Here is a 17,861-nt window from a genome sequence, read left to right as displayed (position 1 = left end):
GAAAGCAAAGCTTTGGCTCTGGACAGCGCAGGCAGGGTCCGGATGTGATGCTGGTGCTTCCAGGGTCTGTCTTTGTGTGTCCTTGTTCTATTTCTCTCTCTGCGTGTGGCCTTTCCGGACTCCATCACCCCCATAAAACATCCTCTGCTTCTTGCCATGGAAGAAGGGACTAGGAACAACATCCATGGAGCAGTACAATCTCCCCATGGGATCAGAAGACGGGATTCCAGCCCAAGGTCCCTTTGCTCTGAACCTTGAGCGGGGAACACAAGGTCTTCCCCACCTGGAGGGCAAAAGGGGTCATGGGTGAACTTTCCCCACTCTACCTAAGTAAGACCATGAAATCCCTCTAGGGGTGTGAGCAAGGTACGTGGCTATAAAAACGCACACTCTGAAGGAATTTAATAATTTAATTGGTTAGGGTAAGCATGGCTTTGTTTTCTAGATAAAGTTGTTTCCAAAACAATGTGGCTGTTCCTACTCCCAGTTCTTCAGAAGTATTGTCAGAATCCTAATAAGGTATAGGAAAAATTCCTTGCAGGCATTTAATATGCTTAGTGAACTATGGACAAAGTATTTGGTCCAGGAATGTGGGTGGAATTAATCTTTAATGTTAGCATCATTGAAGTATCCACAGGTCAACAAAACAATACTTTTTAGTTTGTAGTAGATAAGTTGTTTTCTGGGAAATTCTCAGTAGCATCTCAATTAACCACAACTTAATAGAAGTCATTTTATAGCTAGTACAAAACTCCCTTCTTCCCCTCAACACTTTGTTTTTACTGTTCAAATAAAAAACAATTATACAAAAGTAGGCTTTTAAAACAAAGCACATATGTGAATGAGTTTTTGGAGCTCAGACAATATTCATCCCAGTCTCCACAGCTTTACCTATTTATGTCAACCTTGCTGTATGTGACAAAACCAAAAATGATGAACCAGAAATGATGAGCCCATTTTCTGTAAATATCATGGTTTGCTTAAGTGTTGTCACAAACTTGCACATATAAGCAAGAAGGCAGTTCTATTTACTTCTTACCTACTTACTTTGAAGACTGAGGGTGTAAGAATTAACAGGATGGCTTTTCTTATATAAATGTCAAAAATGAGGAGATAAAACTTGTGTATTTTTCTTGTTTGTCGTTACATGTTATTGCATAGGAAGGTGAATAGAGAATGGACGCAATGGGTGTACTTATCAAAACTGATATTATTATGGCAACTTGATGTCATTGAAATTACCATATTAATAGGCAAGGGAGGGAGAGGAGGGGAGGTTCACAGGATTGGACAGGGGCGTAGGGAGAAGTAAGGAGGGATGGAATGGGAAAGACAGGAGAATGACATTATATAACTTTCCTATGTTCATTATGAATACAAGATCAGTATAACTCCACATCATGTACAACCACAATAACGGGAAGTTACGCTCCAAGTATGTATATCATAATACATTCTATTGTCATATACAACTAAAAAGAACAATTCAAGAAAAAAAGAAATTACAGGATTAGTTTTCTGTCTTAGAAATGTGTATTATCGAGACTTTTATGTTTAGAGAAAATAATTCCAAGGTTACAAAACACCAAGTTAAAAATAAATCCTCACTCCATTTACAACTTATAAATCCATTTATAAGTTAGAGACAGTTCCTTTTATTTTAAGGCAAATAAGTTGACCAATACAATTTGGAAGGATTTTAAACATTGACAGTGTAAAGAACTCTACAGCAATTCTACTTTAACCTGAAATTCCTATTCTTAGGACAGTTTTCCTGAATATCCAGTTCTATATAAATTGATGACCTTAACTTAAAAGTTACAACATGGAAACTTTGAGATCCTCAGCTTACATCAACGTACTATGCCTTATTTTGAATGACATCTTTTGCTAAAGCCCAGTATTAAGCAGGGCTGGATTATGTGATCCAAAGTTTAGCTAAGGAAACTGTTTTCACTCTGAAGTGAACAAATATAAGTGGGATGACAGTTTCCCACAGCTTTACCCTTTGGCCCAAATAGATAATGCTTATGCTTCTAAGTCACTTCCCCTTCGGTGTGGACTGCTATTTTAACTCAGTTATTTATCTGCCCGTGTTTGTACAGCTGGGCCTCTGTTCATACATCCTTTGTGACTCTGACCATTGATTGAGGCTGTTTCAGATTTAGATTTAATCTCTATCAGGCTATGAATGTAATTTGTTTAAATCACTGTATAATCAACATTTAATATGTTCTATTTGATTATTATAGCATTTCCATATAGTTTTGTGAATATTAAACATATTTACAAATAAATCGCCTTTAAAAAACACAATTTGGGCCCCTATTCATCCAAGCCCAAGGTACAGATGAATGGTGAAGAAACTTTGATCTTTGTGGCCCAAATTATTGAGAATAGAAATACTAGGACTCATGCTCCAATATAATTGTTCCTGGTATCCTGTATTTATGATTTAGTAACATTAACCCAAATGTTTCTCTCTGGTTCCAGTCTCAAGTTCATACTATGGAGAACAATCTTATTGGGGTTGGGGAATGTGTAGCCAGAGCTAAAAAGAAAGATACCAAGACACCAGAAGACAAGTTGTCCTGCATTTAGGTGCCGTAATATTCAAATATAGATAGAAACCTTCATTCTCTGGAGTTTTTATGTCCTGTATGATGGTCATCAGCTATTGGCTACATGTAGCTACTGAGCACTTGAAACATGGACAGTCTGAACTGAGATGAGCTGTCTCTGTAAAATCACAGTGAATTTTGAGATTTTTGTACAAAATAAAGAATGCAAAATTTTTATATTGAATACATGGTAAAATATTTTAAGAGCTTCTGGTTAAGTAAAATAGATTAAAGTTTTGTTTTGTTTTGTTTTTTGACTTTTTAAAAATGTGGCCTCTAGACAATTAAAGTTACATGTGAGGCATGCATTGTGCTTCTTCTTTGGGCAGCACAGAGGGAACAACATGGAGCACTGAGGACCCAAAGCAGAAGCAGAATGAGGCCCACCCCAGTGAGCTCACTTGAGATATATTTATTCAAGGGTAGAAAAATTGTAATTTCCCCTCCATTTAGATGCTATTCCTCTCTCAAATTCATTTTTCTCTGATTCATTTGGGCTGAGTTAAATAGCATCTTCTGTGATCCCATTGTATATAGATTTCTGATTTATATGTGTGTGTTCAGCTGAGTAACTTAAGGATAATAGAAATGCTAGCTATGATCATCATCACCACAATAGCTTATGATTCTGTAGCACTAGGTGCACTTAAGCCCCTCCAAAGTACTTTCCATAATACTTCATTTAATCCTTTAATAAGTCAACAGCTGGATGACTTAATTCCACTTGAACAGATGTCAACTTGGACTCAGACCAAGTCAGTGGCTCAAGGTGATACAAGTAGACACTGACTTAGACCATCGGTCCCCAAATCTACCCTTGACCATGAAACAGTACACAGCATCTTGTCTTGTCTTTCATAGTGCATTATTATACCTGCCTCTGTATACAACAGCATGAGTTCTTTCTGCTAAACATAGAGGTTTTAATTTAATAAAAGTAATTATATTATATAGTTATATATATAATTATATTAATTATAATAATTGATAATTTAAATCTAAAAGAACTCAAAATGTTTACTCTATCAGAAATGGGAGGCCTACAATTAGTTTGTGGATGATTCAACTCTTTGTTTTACCTTATAGTTGCTCAAAAAAGTATATTTTAGGTCAGTATTCCTGAAAATATAGATGGCCTAATTCCAATTAATTACCTAATGAAGGAGTCCAGAGAATATCCCCTCCAAATAAAAGACACTAGCATGTGGATTATTTTGAATTAAAGACACTTGGGAATTAGCAGATGCTGGAAAAATACTTTTCTCAGATACTCCCTTATCTACCTAGAGACCTGATCTGCCTAAGGTGAACATAATTGAGTTAGGTCCACTTCCTGAAATTTCATCAACCAGAGAAAGTTAAATTCATGTTGCAGGAAAGGAGACGAGGAAGGTCATCACACCTGGGCAGACTTCTTGCAAGTTATTGTCTGCTCTTTGATCTCATTCACTTTGCAAAGAATCATGCACAAATCCCTATCTGGTCTCAGGGCCCATTCCTTCTTCCCAACAGTCATTCACTACCCCTCAAAAATGGTGTACATTTCTATCTCCTCTCCCCTGTGAAGAAGGGCATCTGAACCCCTTGTGTTATTGGCATTTACCCTCCTAGAGAGCCCATGTGCCTGGAAATGGAAATGTGTGTTGCTTTTTCTCCCTTTAACCTGCCTATTATCATTCACATCAGTGACCTTTCCCTTTACGCCACCACTGCTGTGTGCCAAGTAGTGGAGATCCAGAGGTCAAGATGCCAGCTTTCTGTTCTAGTGGACCAAAGACGGTGTATTAGGACTGTGGGTCTGCAGTGGTGAAGGAACAAAGAGGAGGTACATCCAACAAATTTAGGGGTAAAAGGTGGAGATGTAGAATTTTTAAAAAATCTTCCAAGAGGAGAGCACTTGATTCATCTTAAAATCTCTCACGCTGATTTTCTTAGCTCTTATTTTTGCCATATGAAGGCCATTGCTAAAGGTGCCCACCAACTATGGTGTCAGTACTTTGGGTTGCTGAGAACACGCTAACCCATTGCTGTGATTTTCAGGTACCAGCAAGGTCAACCTTGTGAAGATCGCATCCACGGCTTCCAGCCCTCGGGACACAGCCCTGGCTGCGGTCATCTGCAGTGCTCTGGCCACTGTACTGCTGGCCCTCCTCATCCTGTGTGTCATCTACTGTAAGAGACAGTTCATGGAGAAGAAACCCAGTTGTAAGTTCCTAACTCTTTATATTTCCTTATTGTTATTAATTGTCATTGTCATCCAAGTGTTTGACAAGAGCAGTGGCAAAGGCAAGCATCAGTAGTTGCTGAAGGATAGTGAGCACATGAAAATGGACCTCACCAGGGATGGCACAGCTTTATAACAACACTGACAAGGCTGGGATGTCCCTGTGCCACAAGGCAAATATGAAAATTGTCCTGAGATTTGGCAACATAAATACCCTAAATTCTGAGCTTTCTTAAGCAATCAGTTCATATTTGTGTATAAGAAGAAATAGTCCTCGAGCTTACCTGATTCAACTTAACAGATTTTTGACTGTACAGTGTCATGAAAGCATGCCCACACAAGAGCTACGTTCAGCACAGCATTCTAAATTATATGGGATATTCAACACTTTACTATCCCTACGCTTTGTGCTAGATGATTCTGCCAAACTGTAGGCTGCTGGAAGTGTTCTGAGCACATTTCAGGTAGGCTAGGCATGCTGTAATGTTTAGTAGTTAGTTGTATTAAATGCATTTAAACATCTTCAACTTTCGATGGGGTTTTCAGGTGAAAATTGGTTTCTTACTTGGGCAAATGTGGGCAAAGGTGATACCAACTTTCTCTGTCACTCGAATTCATCAGTAAAATGTTTCTATCACTACAGGTCCCATGCAACGTCGAGCAGGATCTGTAATCAAAAATTGCAGTGATTGCAGACTTTTTCTCTAAAAATACAAAAGCTAGACTGGTTCCAGTCTGGGTTATGGTGTTAATGGAACTCCCTTATAGAGGAAATTCTATTCACTGATAGAATTGTCACTCCTGCCTTTAGGGTCTCTGAGATCACAGGATATTCAGTACAATGGCTCTGAACTGTCCTGCTTTGACAGACCTCAGCTCAGCGAATATGCTCACAGAGCATGTTGCCAGTACCACCAGGATTCTGCCCAGACCTACGGTAAGTTCCACCACAAAGGGCCTGTCAGACAGCCGGTGGAAGGCAGAGTTTGAAACTGCAAAGCATTGTCCATATGGGTCTCACCGTGAGGTGGCTGGGCTCAGTTTTCTAGTTATAGTTAATCTTGTTAAATCATTCTCCACTGTCTCTTGTTGGTTGGGGTGTGTCAGATCTCTTCACGATTAAAAAGAAAATAAAGCCAGGGGCAGTGGCACATACCTGTAATCCCAGAGACTCCAGAGGCTGAGGCAGGAAGATTGTAATTTTGAGGCCAGAGTCAGCAACTTAACAAGAGCCTATGAAATTAAAAAGGCTGGGGGTGTTCTCCGTGATAGAATGCCCATGGGTTTAATCTCCCTAAGTACATAAGCAAGCCAAGAAAGTCAGCGTCTCATTCAAACCCTAACATTTTTTCAGCAACTTTCTAGGGCAGGATTGCCTTTCCTTTTTTGAGTCAGGTTGACTTGAAATCATGTTGACCTGATGTAGAGTAGAAGTTTTTAATCCTTTATCTTGTGAATTCAAACGAAACCTTCAAATCAAACCACTGAACTCCATGCCCAACCCTAATGTTTCCATTTTAATGTCTTTTGTGATGTCTTAAAAGGAGCAAAGAGGTCCATGTCAGAGTTTTCCTCAAACCATAATTGCTTCTCAGATTATTGACAGACATGACAGTTTAGGAAATTGATTTAAATGGAAATCGGTTTCTCACTTAGGCAAATGGACCAAAGGTGAAACTGACTTCCTTTGCTATTTACATGTCTTCATCAGCACAAGGTTTTTTTGCACCTTACACGTCCCATTCCAGTCCCCACCAAATGATCTCACTACTCTACAAATGAAAATTGCATGTGACCAACAGCTCTCCCTGAGTCCATCCTAGCTTCCCTTCTCTCCCTAACTGCATTTCTGTTAGCACCCACAAATGCCAGGCTAAATTACACCAGGTCGTCTCTCTTAAGCACATTTTATTTGCTTTAAGTTAAATATATCCCCGTGAGGTTGGCTTGTCCTCCTGACACTATCCAATCTTGCTTTGCAAAAAATTGCAGGCTGAAGTGTTTCCATCTCATAACTGATTTTTTTTTTCTACTGATCATGACTATCCTCTATTTTAGGAATGGGTTAAAAAGCAAAATACAAGACTTTCTGTGATGAGTGTGGATCCAGTTTTGCCTTTGCCTATAGATAATGGGCTCTTAACTATTGACAGTAACTTTGTGATCCCCAAACACACACAATCATTGTGTCCTCTTGAATATTTCATGGACACTGCTACTAGAATCAGAGTAAGTAGGAATGATTTCTTAAGAGATGAACTCTAATTTTAATTCAAAAGATTAATTTGTAATACAAAAGATCAAACCTACAGGTGGCCTGGTTTATACGATCTCTCTAAACAGAACACAGAAGATTCCTCATACCAATGTCCAAGGTCAGTGTCACTTGTCATCATGAGCATTTCTCCTCATGACAGTACCCCTTTTTTTCTTTTAACATTTTATTCTGACTTAAGTTCTGACATATAAACATGGAAAGGATAGGACAAAGAATTTCTACTTATCTTTTACCCATATTTCAAAAATATTAATATTTTTTCTGATTTGCTTCATCTCCTCATAAATACATGTATATGTACATATTTTTATTTGCCATTTAAATATCAGTTACATAGACGTGTGCATTTTCCCCTTAATATTTCAGTGTTTATTTCCTAAGAACAAGAACATTCTCTTACCTAATAGCACAAGTATTAAAATCAGGAAATTAGCACTAATGCGATGCTGTTTCACAATCTACAGAGCATACTCGGTTTTCTTATCTATCCAATAATGTCCTTCATGGCAAAGAAAACCAGATACCACTGCTGCATTCAGTTGTCAAGTTTCTTTGGTCTCTTTTAAGCTGGAGTTTTTCCTGAGTCTTTCTTTGTGTTTCATGGCATTGGTGTTTTTGAAAAGTACAGGCCAGTCAGTACTTTTGCAGGGTGACCTTCAGTTTGGGTTTGTTTACTCTCGTCAGGATTAGATTCAGAAATATTGCAGAGGGAACGCCACATCCTTCTCAGTACACTGGATCAGGAGGCACCAGAGTCCCTCTGTCACATGTCTTGGCAGGTTGACTTTGGCCACTTAGTTAAAGGGTATCTTCCAGGTTTCTCCACTGTAAAGTGATTGCTATCTTTAATTAGTAAACATATGGGGAAAGATACTTTGAGACTTGTAAATTATCCTGTTCCTACCCAGGAACTTTGACCCAGGAGATTAGCATCCCTGATGATTTTTACCTAAGCCAGTCATTAATAATAGTTTCTTTTTTAAATTTTTGCATTTGTTCTTTTTAGTTATACATGATAGTAGAATGTATTTTGACATGTCATACATATATGGAGTGTAACTTCCCATTTTTGTGGTTGTACATGATGTGGAATTACACTGGTATTACTAATAGCTTCTAATTCCATCATTCTTTCTACATTTACAACTTGGCTTCCTATGAAAAGAAAGAACTTTCCCTTCTCCCCCACTTATTTATTTACTTCAGTTAGTCTAGACTAAATTCTTTTTTTTAAGAGAGAGAAAGAGAATTTTAATATTTATTTTTTTAGTTTTCGGCGGACACAACATCTTTGTTTGTAAGTGGTGCTGAGGTTCGAACCTGGGCCACACGCATGCCAGGCGAGCGCGCTACCGCTTGAGCCACATCCCCAGCCCAATAGTTACAAATTCTTTGGAATCATTTTTAATTTTGATGTTCAAATTCTTCTAGATGTGGTCAGTAGAAGTTCCCTCAGACTGGCTCATATGCTATTTTGACATGTCCCCTTTAAATTTCTAGCACCTTTTTACTTTCTGGCACAAAAAGAATTCAAGGTTCATCTTGTACTTTCTCTGAAATTAGCCATTTTTACCTGGAATGATAGTGCCTTTTGCTTTTAAGTGATTTGAAGTGTCCCATAGTGAGCATGGCACATTTGTTGAGTTAATTAGTGGTAGAACCAGAGCAGGTCACAGCAGTCACAGTTCCTAGTCACCGTGGTGTGTTCTAATGTACCATACAGAGGTCTTGCTTTGAGAGATATTTAGATAAAGTCTACCTGGATGTCCTTCCTGTCAATAATGGTTTGCAGTTGCATCTCAATATATGAAATTAATTTTTTGAGAGGGAAACAAATATCAATTTCATAATATTTCCCATTTATAAAAATAGATATTCCCCATGGAAAAATTTGGAACACACAAAAACAAATATAAATATGTGTAGATATATATAATTTCTTCAAGTTTTTTTTTAACTATGTACACATGTCTTTGTATTTTTGTGCTTTGGTAACTTAATAGTTTCATAAAAATCAAAATTATACTTAAATGTGCATAGAGAGCAAGAAGTCTAGAACGCCACTCACTAAAATGTTGGCCAAATTAATATTTCCATCTCATAGGATTGGGAAAGATTATGCTTATCTAAAAAAATTCTTTATATTTTTTAAATTTTTTCCTTCTTCAGTGAACATAGTGGTTTGTGAAGCTGAGGGCACACATCTGCTTATGCTTTAACTTACATTGTCAGCAATTAAAAATAGGTATATGTGTTCATGGAGTTAAGGACTTAGAACATTTTTAGGTTCTTGTCTATATTACTGCACATTCAGCAGAGGAGTTGTACTGTTTCTCCTGTCATCAGCAGTGTGTGAGAGTCTCATTTCACATGCTTTCCCATAGCCTTTTATCATTTTTTTATTGTGGTAAATACACATAACACAACACTGACCATCTTAACCATTTCTAAGTGAACAGTTCAGTGGCGTAAGTACATTCACATTGCTGTGCAACCATCAGCTCCATCCACCCCCAGAATTCCCAGAACTTCCCAAGCTGAAGCTGCCTCCATTAAACACTAGTGTAATGTAGGAACCAAACCCAGCATTCTGTACAACTACAATGCACCAGTAAAATAGCGTGGGGAAAAAATGAAGCCTAGTAATAAATAAATAAATATTTAAAAATTTTTCAAGTCCAAGAAAGAACAATTCAAAATATTCTAAGGAAATGAGCAGCATTACAAGCTTGTTCCACAACGGGAAAAAAAAAAAACCTAGTGTACAGGGCTGGGGCTGGGGCTGGGGCTCAGCCGTAGCATACTTGCCTGGCATGTGTGAGGCACTGGGTTCGATTCTCAGCATCATGTAAAATAAATAAAGGACTATCAACAACTAAAAAAAATTGTTTTTAATTAAAAAAAAAAAAAACCTACTGTACAATTCCATCCCCACAGCTCCTGGAAGCCCCTCGTCTACATATGTCCCTGTGGGTTTGACTATTCTAGGTATCTCATAGAAGTGGTTCATCTTTTTTTTTTTTTAAGATAAGGAAAAAGTTAACTTCAAGTTAACAAAGGGGAATAGCTAAATTTCCTAGAACCATGCTGAATTGGTGTTAAAGAGAAAGTTCCAGAGAAAAGCACTATGCCTCATGCCTCTGCTGGCTTCCCCAGGGCCTGTCCACTTGATCCCGTCCTTGTGCTGTGATGAGGCCTGCGGCACTGACCAGCCAGCACTTGGTTGTGGGGTGCATTCCAGGGCCACCCTTCCAGAGAGGTAACAGTCATTTCAATGATTTCACCTTCCCTTGTGCATAATACATTCTTCTGACTTACTAATTTTCATGTGGAACTCTAGAAACATTGCTTTTTAAATATTATTAATGGCATTCTGGATATTGGAGGGAGATAGTTCTTTGGCAAAAATTAAGGAGGTCTCTCAAGGAGCTAATAGACAATGTAATATTCTTTGTACTTTTCTCTCCACAAAGTTTATTTTTGTCCTATATTATGACACCTCTGTCATCTGTAACTTCCATGTACTTGCTGTGTATTCGTTTAGCATATTCATTTCCTATAGGAAATGGCATATCTCATATATTAGCTTAAGAATATTAATTAGAAATATGTATAGGAAATCAGCTTTAAAGTAAATGGAGTACTTTGAGTCCCTGTATTGATGCAACTTTGTAACAATAGGAAGCAGTAGAATCCTGACTTAAGAAATTGCTATTTCATTTAGAAGACTTAAAATCATAGCTGAAATGCTGCTTTGTAGTAGTGTTCTTTCTCACCATGAAATTTAAAGATCCTTTGAACATGTGTTCAGAAACGCAGTTCCAGTGGGGGAGACCATGCCAACTTTCTTCCGGTCCCTTTCAAGGTCCCTGTGTGGCGAGTTTTCCGATGCCTGGCCTCTGATGCAGAATCCCGTGGGTGGCGACGACATCTCTTTTTGTGATTCTTATCCTGAACTCAATGGAGAAGAAATTGATTCTCTCAATCCAGAAAACAAAAGCTCAACATCTTTGGATTCAAACAGTTGTCAAGATCTGGTTGGTGGAGCTGTTTCAATTCCAGCTCATTCTGGAAACTTCACAGAAACTGCTGATTTATCTAGATACAAGGAGACAGTGGCAGAGTCAGCGCTAACCCAGGAAGCACTATGTACTGGAAGCCAGCTGGATCGGGAGGGTGGAGATACTGTGCACCCCACCACTCCCACATCCCTCCAGGTAAGGCAGTGTCGGACTACTGCAGGAGTGCAGTGTTGACTTGTGGCAGACCCGAGGGAGGGGAACTGAACTCCCTGCAGTGAACGTGGGCTAGCCTGGGCTGTGGATGTAGCTCAATGGAAGGGCACTTGCCTAGCAGGCATAATGTTCGGGATTCCATCCCCAGGGGGAATCCTGATACGGTTTCTCCATTTTTCATAATTTCACGTACATTGTAGAATATGTTTTAAAATAAATTTCAATAGTCTTTTTTTTTTTTTAACTAATAGAGCTATTCTATAAGACCATAAAGGGCAGCTGCATTTTTTAAATTCTTCTTTATAAATCTGATTACTTAGTACAGTCTCCTTTACTGACTGAAGAGACAGATTAGTTACCAGAGCATCTCGCAAACAATTCCAGACCTTCATTTTCTAAATATATTCTTATGGCCAATCTTCAGTGCACTTCACTCACTGTCAGGGTGATCAAAATTTAGTTCTAAAACTACTCCTCCCCTCTTCCCTTCTTTCCTATTGTTTACTGGATTGTTCAACTTTGGGCAATTTATCGATTTGGTTGAATACTGATTGGTGGTGATCTAGAGGCAAATGCATCATAAGATTCTCCCATGTAGAACATTTTAAAATCAGGTTTAGGGGCAAGAGGGGGAGTGGTGGCCAGTGCAGATAGATGAGGGCTGGTACCCTGCAGTGCTGGGGCAGGAAGGATTCTGGTAGAACTGGCACCACCTCTGCTTTCTCCTCCAGGTGATAGGGACTTTGCTGAATTTGACTTGATGCTTCTGTATGTTTCCTTAAATGGAAGTGCCTGCATTATCAGCATAAGTTTTGGAATGAGGTCAGCCTTGAGTAGAAAGGGCTAGTCACAGCTGTGTCACCAGCTCTCAGGGCCTAAAATACCTTGCCCTGCACTGCAGCCTTGCTGCTCTCACTGTTTGGTCCTTGCTGCATCAAGTCCAGGGCTTCAGGCCTGAGCAAGCAGTAAAAAAACATACTGCACATGCTGCGGAGTGTGGCCTCCACTTCCGGGAGACTTCATATCCTTGTCCACTGATATCAAAAACTTAGCCCAAAGTCAACGTGATGTAGATGTGTTCCTTTTTATGGTCACTACATAGATAACAACTTTTCTTTTAAACTACAAGGAAATTTGCTAGAGAATTCTATGCAGCAAACATTTTTTAGCTTTGAAGGGAAAACACTGTGTTGTTCTTAGTCTCAAAACGTGGAAAATGGAGAAGAGGTAAATAAACAAAGAAAAAACAGATTGGCCAATTTAAAAATGTAAACTACATTCATCTGAACTCTACTTGTTGCTAGGGAAGGTTACTTACTGATCCTGTTTTTTTGAGTCACCCCATAATTCATATAGCTTTCATGATGATAAATAAGAATTTAGAATGGATTGTGCCCCACAAAACTTAAGGGCTGAGAAGGCCCAGCAGGTAACAAGTCCTACCATCCAGGCCTCCATGTAAGGGAAGGGAGGGTGCAGCAAAACAGGTGGAGGCGAGTCCCACCCTTGAGCAACAAAGCCCTGGATGCCCTGCCAGCTACCCCAGTGAGTTACCTTCCCCCAGGCCTGTTGCACCCTCTGTGTGTCCATTGTCATGGAAAAGTCTGAGTAAGGAGGATTATCAGCTCCCAACTGACTAACCAGGGTTTTGCAGAGTCTTGTCAGTAAAGAGAATTAGCTAGCATCATCCTCAGTCTTGTAGTTTGTCCCCTGGTTCATGATGTAAATTGCTAAGAGGGGGGAATAAAACAAACACTAAGTCTTATCTGAACCAACTCATGGTCCACCTTCTTCTGTTTGTGGTGTTGGAGGATTGGGGATATGGCTTGTAAGCACTGCTACCACAGCTTTATGAATGTGAATTTGAGAAACATATTTTAATACATAAGATTGGCACAGGTGACATTAATTCCCTTTTAGAAAAGTCCAAGAAATGGTCAGTAAAGATACTTTCAACTCCAATTATTATGAATTGAAAAGAAAGCTGTAATCACATCTAAAATTAACCTGCTGAGAAAATGTTACTATTCTATTGCATAACATGATTTATTAAAAGCTGTTAATAATTTTTCAAGATGTGTTACCTTACAATTATTAGATCACATAGGTAAACTTAAGTTTGACATTCTGAATTTAGAAAAGAATTATTAAAATGTAAACCTTTTTGATTTCCCCCCTACAATAAAAAACAGTAAGTAATAGTTCAAGTCCACTTTATTTATGTGTGTAAGGGGGTTCTGGGAATGAAACCCACAGAGCTATACCCCCAGCCCTGAGCCCATTTTAAGAGATAATCTTTTCCAGATTCTAAAAAGCATTTTCCATTTAGTTGCATTTACTGAATCCATGAAGTATACTGAACGAACCCTAATCTTCCAAGGAAAATAGAGGCAGCAACAGCTGTAAACCTTCAGAAGCTAGGCCTCTTTACTTTAGGGGTCAGCCAGGTGTTTAACTCAATTAGTTTTTCTTGTTGTTGTTTAGTTTTCTAAAATACAAAATTTTAAAAAGCAATCACATTTCTCCTAACAGGTTCAACTCTCCAAGTCAGAGGACACATTTCATAAAGAATTTGATTTCAGCAGCTTATTACTAGGAACACACAGGATTTCTAGTTAATTCTACCCATTCCTTGGTTCATTTTAAGTTAGGTCATATTTATAATACGGGCTCATTCAGAATTCCAGAAGGCACTGTATTTCTGGATGTGAGTCTGTGATTTCTAGTGCAAGATAGGTTTGTTTCCCAAAACTGTGTTTTCTTGTGGGTGGTTTAAGACCACCCAGAATTTGATGATGACAGTTATGGTTCAGGATAAAGCAAATAGGTGTGAGAGCCTTCTTTAGTCTATATGACTCAATTTTAATCAAGTTTCCTTATAAATTTCTCCCCCAGAGGGGAACAGAACTGAGGCATATAGTATATCATTTGCTGAGATATTTGGGAGAATGAAGCCAGTGTGTTAGTTTACAGGCAAAGCTTTTCTTGATGTTAATTTTTAAACATCATTTTAAATGTGAGCCTAAAGGAACAAAAAGAAGTTTAGAAAAGATATGAGGACACCAGGATTCTAGTCCTTCAGTCTACTGAAATCTACTTTTTCCACATAGGCAAACTGAGGATAATTTGCCTTTTGCAGTAGAGTTAATGTGGTTATTATGATGAGGTCTATTAACCAACACATTTGATTAAATAACCTCCTAGTATTCAAAAGAACATCAGGAGCTTTTATTCTAGTAGTATCTCTTAAGATCTAAAAAAAAACTTTTCTACAAACTTACATAGGTCACTGATGCTAATTAATGGTAAATAAGTCAGTGAAGGGTTAATGAGCGAGATGAAGGTTCCACTCCCTTTTGGTCACGTTCTGATGGCTGAAGCTCCTCCCTTCCTGAAGTGAGGTCAGTGCCTTTCCTGATAAGGACAAATTAAATGGCTCCCCTTCACTGAGGATATTTGTCCTATGATGATTGTGATATTCCAGGAAGATCTGATAAGAAAAATTTCATTCCCTATTTCTATACATCCTCCTATAGTGGGGTGGAAGTCTTGAACTCAGAGACTAAGTTGACAGATAAAGAATGGCACTATTCATTGATCATTTTTGTTCTTTGAAAGAAGGGCATGAAGAACCCTAAAATCTTTACCTATAAATGCTCTAAAGGAGCCAGCACTGAAGAAACATGATCTCAATGATTGGATGAGGTTGGAAATCAGCAAAAACATTGTTTATTCATTGTGATCACTGTGGCTTACATTCACATCTTTTAAGTCATCTTGGCAAAGATTGAGTGACCGTGAGTTGTTATGGAAACCTCAATTTTATTATCAGGAGTATATGGGTTCCTGGATATGATTGAATGAATTTCTTGTCCATGCATTATTAAATTCATGGTAACTACTAGTAAAAACCATGCATAGTCATCTTTTATTATAGTTTAGCAGCTTGAAGGGATTGTTTTTAAAGCTCTTCTTCTCTCACTGTTTTAGGCAGCCTAAAGGCCGTTCTTCTTCCTGCAGTGGAACTGTGTGTCTGGAACCCAAAGGGCACCGCTCTGTTAGGCTTATGGACTGAGCAGTCTGGACCCTCAGCTTCTGGAGAAAAAATAAATCTGAACCAAACTGATGGCATTTTAAGCCTTTCAACTAGTTGCTTCTGAGCCAGACCAGCTGTAAGCTGAAACCTCAATGAGAAGCAAGGAGATCCTCTAGGCAGACTATTTGCATCTTTCCTAAACCAGAAGTTTCCAGTCTTCAAGAACAACTTCAAAGACTGGTGGGTTGAGAGTAGCCTCTGAGATGATGGGCACATAGCAAGATACAGCCAGGTGTTCATGCTCATCTTCATGGTGAATGTGGTCTAACAAGGCTGAAGACCCGGAGTATCCATTGTCACTGATATTTTCTTTCCAGAAATAGTCTCATTTAGTCTGTGATCCCGCTAAAAGTACATGTCAGATTCTTAATATTAGTTTTTATGTAGAATGGGTTTGAAATTTAGTGTTTCTGTTGAATAAGGTAACTTCTTCATCATCCCAAACTGACTGGCTTAGGTGGTTACATCGACTTTGTACCACCTGTCTGAATCTTGGCTTTATTAAAGGCAGTTAACTGACCAGGAATCGGAGAACACCCCTTTTCCAGAATCTCACTTCTAACCTCAGCCTCTATCACATCGACACCTTCTGGTGCTGGTAGGAGTTGGAACCTGAGTTACTGTGGGCAGCAGAGGGTGGCCCATCACCCTGGCATCAAAACCACTTGACGTGCATATCCTAGACACTTGGATGCACAAGTTAAATTCATTAATATTCATGTTCAATCAGTTGATATGGAAGCACTTGTTATATCTGTCTCTATGCCTGAGCTGAGACGGTACCAAATTTCTTTTATAAAAAGGAGATATTTATAAACATGGTGATCTCTTATTTGTATTGTATCTTATACTAAAGGTTTTGGGGATCTCAGCATATCAGGTTCCTCCTGCTACTGAAGTAATCTTCCATGAGAATATGCTACACTACATAGTAGAAGAAAAAGTAGAAAAGTCTGTAAGAGGCACAGTGTGGTGTGACCAGAACTCTGCGGTTGTCCCTCTAATAATACTTATGAGATTACACAGCACATAATCTCCTGTATTAGCCAGATGATATGGAATTTAGAAGTCTGGTGCTTCTGTCAGGGTGCTCCATCTTCTATCATTTTAGGATTTACAAACGATCATTGTCTCCAGGACTAAGAAAGAAATGAAACCAGTTCAGTCATGAAGCAGGGGATAGCTCATTTGCTCTTAATCTTAAGTAGAAAGGGATTTAATTGAGCAGGATATTTTTTTCCCCTCTAGAAAGATTCATGATCAGATCTGGCCTTTGTCTTTTAACTGCTCCGTATTAGCTGTCACATATACACTTAAACAATAAATAGACCTTTGAACATCAGTGTGTTAGAGGGCATTAAAATATTTGGGCTCATATTAAGTGTCTTTTACCTAACATTTAAATTAAACATTAAAATTAATCTGTCTTTTCTAGGTCATTTTTATTACCCCAACATTTATTACCCAACATTTTCTTTCTAAGACATTAGTAAAATTTAACAAGCCCTCTTCCTTGTGGCCATTTCTGTATTCATAATTTTAGGTTCTGACATGGGTATACTAGCTGTCTGTGTCTGTTTCTGCTCATGACTTCAGTTCTTTTTTCCAAAATAGAAAATCACAATGTCTCATGATAACCCCCATTTATTCATGTTTATGTAGTGCCTGGTCATAACCAATGGACTCTCTTTTTTTTGTTTCCTGTTTTAGTGTAAGCTAGTCGTTCTTAAACTTTGGTAATCACCAATTCTTATGAAAATTGCCCTTAGGAAATTCTAATAAAATATTTAGGATTTGGCCACAAGACATCTACAAAAATGCAAGTCCAGTTTTCCTTGAGTGGCTTCCTGTATTTCACAGAAGTATGCCATTGTTTGCAATCCGATCATCTCTGTTATGACAGGGATGATCAAAGTAGGCAGGGTTGTGTTCCTTTGTGTAACCTGAATATATTTTCCATATGGAGAGTCCTGATTAACTTCAAAGACAGATGCTTGCTGAAGAAAGCCAGACTGATGGGAAAGAGACTTTGGCCCCAAATCCCAAAACATCACTTTTGATCAGTAGAGAGAGATGCTTAGGGTTGAAAATGGATTTCATTTGATTCTACATTTGAAAAGTCCTGGGCTATTTTTATCAAGATAAAGACATCTGACACCACTTACTCTAGAAACATATTATGTTATATTTTACACTCTTTGTAAACAATTGAGGGAAAAAAATTCTATTTGTATCTGACAGTGTTGGAATATCCTACAACTTTCAATAAGCTCAGCTGCTGGAGTCAGGAAATCTACGTGGAGAAACATGGTCCAGCGGGCATCATCGCTGTTTTCCATGCTGTGGAAGCTCATGACAAGAATGAGACAAGGGTTTCAAGCACAACCAAGTCAAATCATGGGTTTTC

The 17,861-nt window shown here is 38.5% G+C and overlaps 1 protein-coding gene across 6 annotated transcripts in view; it reads left to right on the top strand.

Annotated features, from left to right (window-relative positions):
* Nucleotides 1-17,352, top strand: part of TNFRSF19 (TNF receptor superfamily member 19) — a 90,715-nt gene extending 73,363 nt beyond the window's left edge. For 5 of the 6 annotated variants that reach the window (XM_081289339.1, XM_081289341.1, XM_081289343.1 and 2 more), the window contains 5 exons: nucleotides 4,662-4,826; nucleotides 5,657-5,782; nucleotides 10,280-10,382; nucleotides 10,935-11,340; nucleotides 15,349-17,352. In XM_081289339.1, the coding sequence (XP_081145465.1) occupies nucleotides 4,662-4,826; nucleotides 5,657-5,782; nucleotides 10,280-10,382; nucleotides 10,935-11,340; nucleotides 15,349-15,357 (809 nt within the window). In that variant the 3' untranslated portion in view covers nucleotides 15,358-17,352. The remainder of the gene's footprint in view (nucleotides 1-4,661; nucleotides 4,827-5,656; nucleotides 5,783-10,279; nucleotides 10,383-10,934; nucleotides 11,341-15,348) is intronic. The other variant, XM_081289344.1, reaches the window with a different exon arrangement.
* The last annotated feature ends 509 nt before the right edge of the window (nucleotides 17,353-17,861 follow it).

This window comes from Spermophilus citellus, assembly GCF_964194105.1.
Source record: "Spermophilus citellus genome assembly, chromosome: 1".
Lineage (NCBI taxonomy): Eukaryota > Metazoa > Chordata > Mammalia > Rodentia > Sciuridae > Spermophilus > Spermophilus citellus.
The sequence above is the reverse complement of the archived record's forward strand: the minus strand, read 5'-3'. Positions and strand labels throughout refer to the sequence as shown.